At 46.3% G+C, this 2,500-nt stretch overlaps 1 protein-coding gene across 5 annotated transcripts in view; it reads left to right on the top strand.

Moving 5' to 3' along the window:
• fgd5a (FYVE, RhoGEF and PH domain containing 5a) overlaps positions 1-2,500 on the top strand; it is a 44,832-nt gene that overhangs the window by 24,930 nt on the left and 17,402 nt on the right. For all 5 annotated transcript variants that reach the window (XM_042088631.1, XM_042088632.1, XM_042088630.1 and 2 more), the window contains 3 exons: positions 1,704-1,794; positions 2,135-2,185; positions 2,453-2,500. The exon at positions 2,453-2,500 is cut by the window's right edge and continues 11 nt beyond it. In XM_042088631.1, the coding sequence (XP_041944565.1) occupies positions 1,704-1,794; positions 2,135-2,185; positions 2,453-2,500 (190 nt within the window). The remainder of the gene's footprint in view (positions 1-1,703; positions 1,795-2,134; positions 2,186-2,452) is intronic.

Below are 2,500 nucleotides of genomic sequence, written 5' to 3'. Positions count from 1 at the left end.
GTGTGTGTGTGTGTGTGTGTGTGTGTGTGTTTGTGTGTGTGTGTGTGTGTGTGTGTGTGTGTGTGTGTGTGTGTGTGTGTGTGTTTGTGTGTGTGTGTGTATTATGAAGGACAGGAAAGCAGAGCGTTGGTCTTGAGGGACCACTGCTGTGGGATGTTTGTCACTGTGACAAAGCTGGGTTGTAAGGAGGGTTGTTATGTCATGCCCCCAGCTGTGAAGAGTCTTAGGTATGTTTTTAGAGTTTAGAGCTCTTGTGGTGAAAAAGTGGCTTTGTGTGATTGTGTGTGTGTGTGTGTGTGTGTGTGTGTTCTGCATGCATTTGACTCACGCATGTGTGCATCCATCCATCATCACATGTTCTTGTCTACTTTTCAACAGTTTTTGTCTGTGTATTTTTGCCTGCTCTGGAGTTTATTTTGCCCATTTATGTAGTTAGTGTGACAATGAGTGTGTCCAGGGCAATAAATGCATTAAAGGGTTAGTAGCGTGGTCCTCTAAAAGAGGGCCCTTTGAGCCGGCCTGCGGGGGTTAATAAGGGAGGAGGAGGCTCCCCCACAGAGCTGCATCCCACTGGCATGATGAAAGAGTCTCCCTCCCTCTCTCTTTCTCCCTCCTTTCTCTCTCTCACTCTCTCCTCATTTGTGTCTCTTTCTCTCCCTATCTCTCTCTATCAGTCTCTCTCACTCCCTCCCTCCTTTCTCTCTCTCACTCTCTCCTCATTTGTGTCTCTTTCTCTCCCTATCTCTCTCTATCAGTCTCTCTCACTCCCTCCCTCCTTTCTCTCTCTCACTCTCTCCTCATTTGTGTCTCTTTCTCTCCCTATCTCTCTCTATCAGTCTCTCTCACTCCCTCTCTCCCTATCTCTCTCTATCAGTCTCTCTCACTCCCTCTCTCCCTGTCTCTCTATCAGCCCCCCCCCCAGCTCTCTCTCCGTCTCCCTCTCTCCCTGTCTCTCTATCAGCCCCCCCCCCCCAGCTCTCTCTCCGTCTCCCTCTGCCTCTGTCCATCTGTCTCTGTGTCCAGGGAGACGACGGCACTCCGTGCTGCTGCTTATCTCCGTGCCCTGTTATCACACTCACTGGGCTGCCCTCTGCTTGGGGGCTCCACCACCTTGAATAAAGTCTTGTCAAAGTCAATTAGCACCTGATTGATTTTTTTTTCACTCTTTTCAATGCAGCCATTTTTTTTTCTTTCTTTTCGCTCTCTCTTTCTTTGTGCTAATGATATAACTGGGGAGCAGAGAGGTAGGTTTTATGTCTAGCGGGCATGCTGAGGTATGGGGGGAGCCGGTTTTCTCAGTGACCTTCCAAGGTTATCTCATCGCCCTCCTTTTCTTTGTTCTGACATTGAGAACCATAATGGTGGTCAAGGTGACTCAGGGTAGTCACCTTTCCTTTTTACAGATGCTGCTTGTTATTGTGTTTTTCAGTGTTTCTTAGCTGTATCTGTAGCTGTGTGTGTGTGTGTGTGTGTGTGTGTGTGTGTGTGTGTGTGTGTGTGTGTGTGTGTGTGTGTGTGTGTGTGTGTGTGTGTGTGTGTGAAGCATGCACATGTTAAAACAGTAGAAAGGTATGTGAGTGTATTCATAAGTATTGGCATTATTGACATTGTGTTGTATGTTTTTGTGTGTGTGTGTGTGTGTGTGTGTGTGTGTGTGTGTGTGTGTGTGTGTGTGTGTGTGTGTGTGTGTGTGTTCTGAGCAGGTGGAGAACAGCGAGGGTGTGCAGGTGCCCCTGAAGCATCAGCTGCTGCAGGTCATTGTGAGGGTGCTGCAGTACCGCATGCTCCTCACAGGTATGCAAAAGCCCCTGCCATTAAAACCAGTAGAGCTTTCCCTGGCATTCTCCCTGTGATGTTGAAATTGGGGATGTTAAAAATGGATATTTGTACTCGAATCTTGTGAAGTCTTGACAAGAATGCCCTACTACGTTCATGGGTTTACAACTTTGTTGGGCATTTTAAATCTTTTTTTTTATTATTATTTATTTACTGTCTTTACATGTTTTATGTTGATAATTTGCTTAGAACATGAAAGAATTGGCTGTCTATGGCTAACTGTGTTGAATTTATATAGTTCTATAATCAAGCTAGTTTTCGTAATTCAGTTTTTTTCTCTTCCTTTCAATCTCCTCAGACTACCTAAACAATCTCTCGCCGGACTCCAAAGAATATGAAGACACTCAAGGTACAGTCACAGCTGTGGCCTACTGACACAGTCAATGGCCTCTTACTTTTCTGTGGCCAGTTAAGGTTAAGCGACACTGCAAACTGCATTACAATACAATACAATACACTCAGGCCAGCCAGTGCCTCTGCTCATGGGAGGTGTTGTACAGTGAGATATTTATCAGGCTGCGGCCAAGGCGCTGCCGTCTCAGAACAATGTGTTTTTCTGTGTGTGTGTGTTAGCTGCACTTTAACCCTTTTCCTCCCATTCTCCTCCTGCCATCAGCTGCCTTGGTAATTGTGTCAGAGGTGGCAGACCAGGCGAATGATAGTC

The sequence above is a fragment of the Alosa sapidissima genome, chromosome 4 (assembly GCF_018492685.1).
Source record: "Alosa sapidissima isolate fAloSap1 chromosome 4, fAloSap1.pri, whole genome shotgun sequence".
Lineage (NCBI taxonomy): Eukaryota > Metazoa > Chordata > Actinopteri > Clupeiformes > Clupeidae > Alosa > Alosa sapidissima.
Note: the sequence above shows the minus strand (reverse complement) of the source record. Positions and strands in the feature narration are given on the sequence as shown.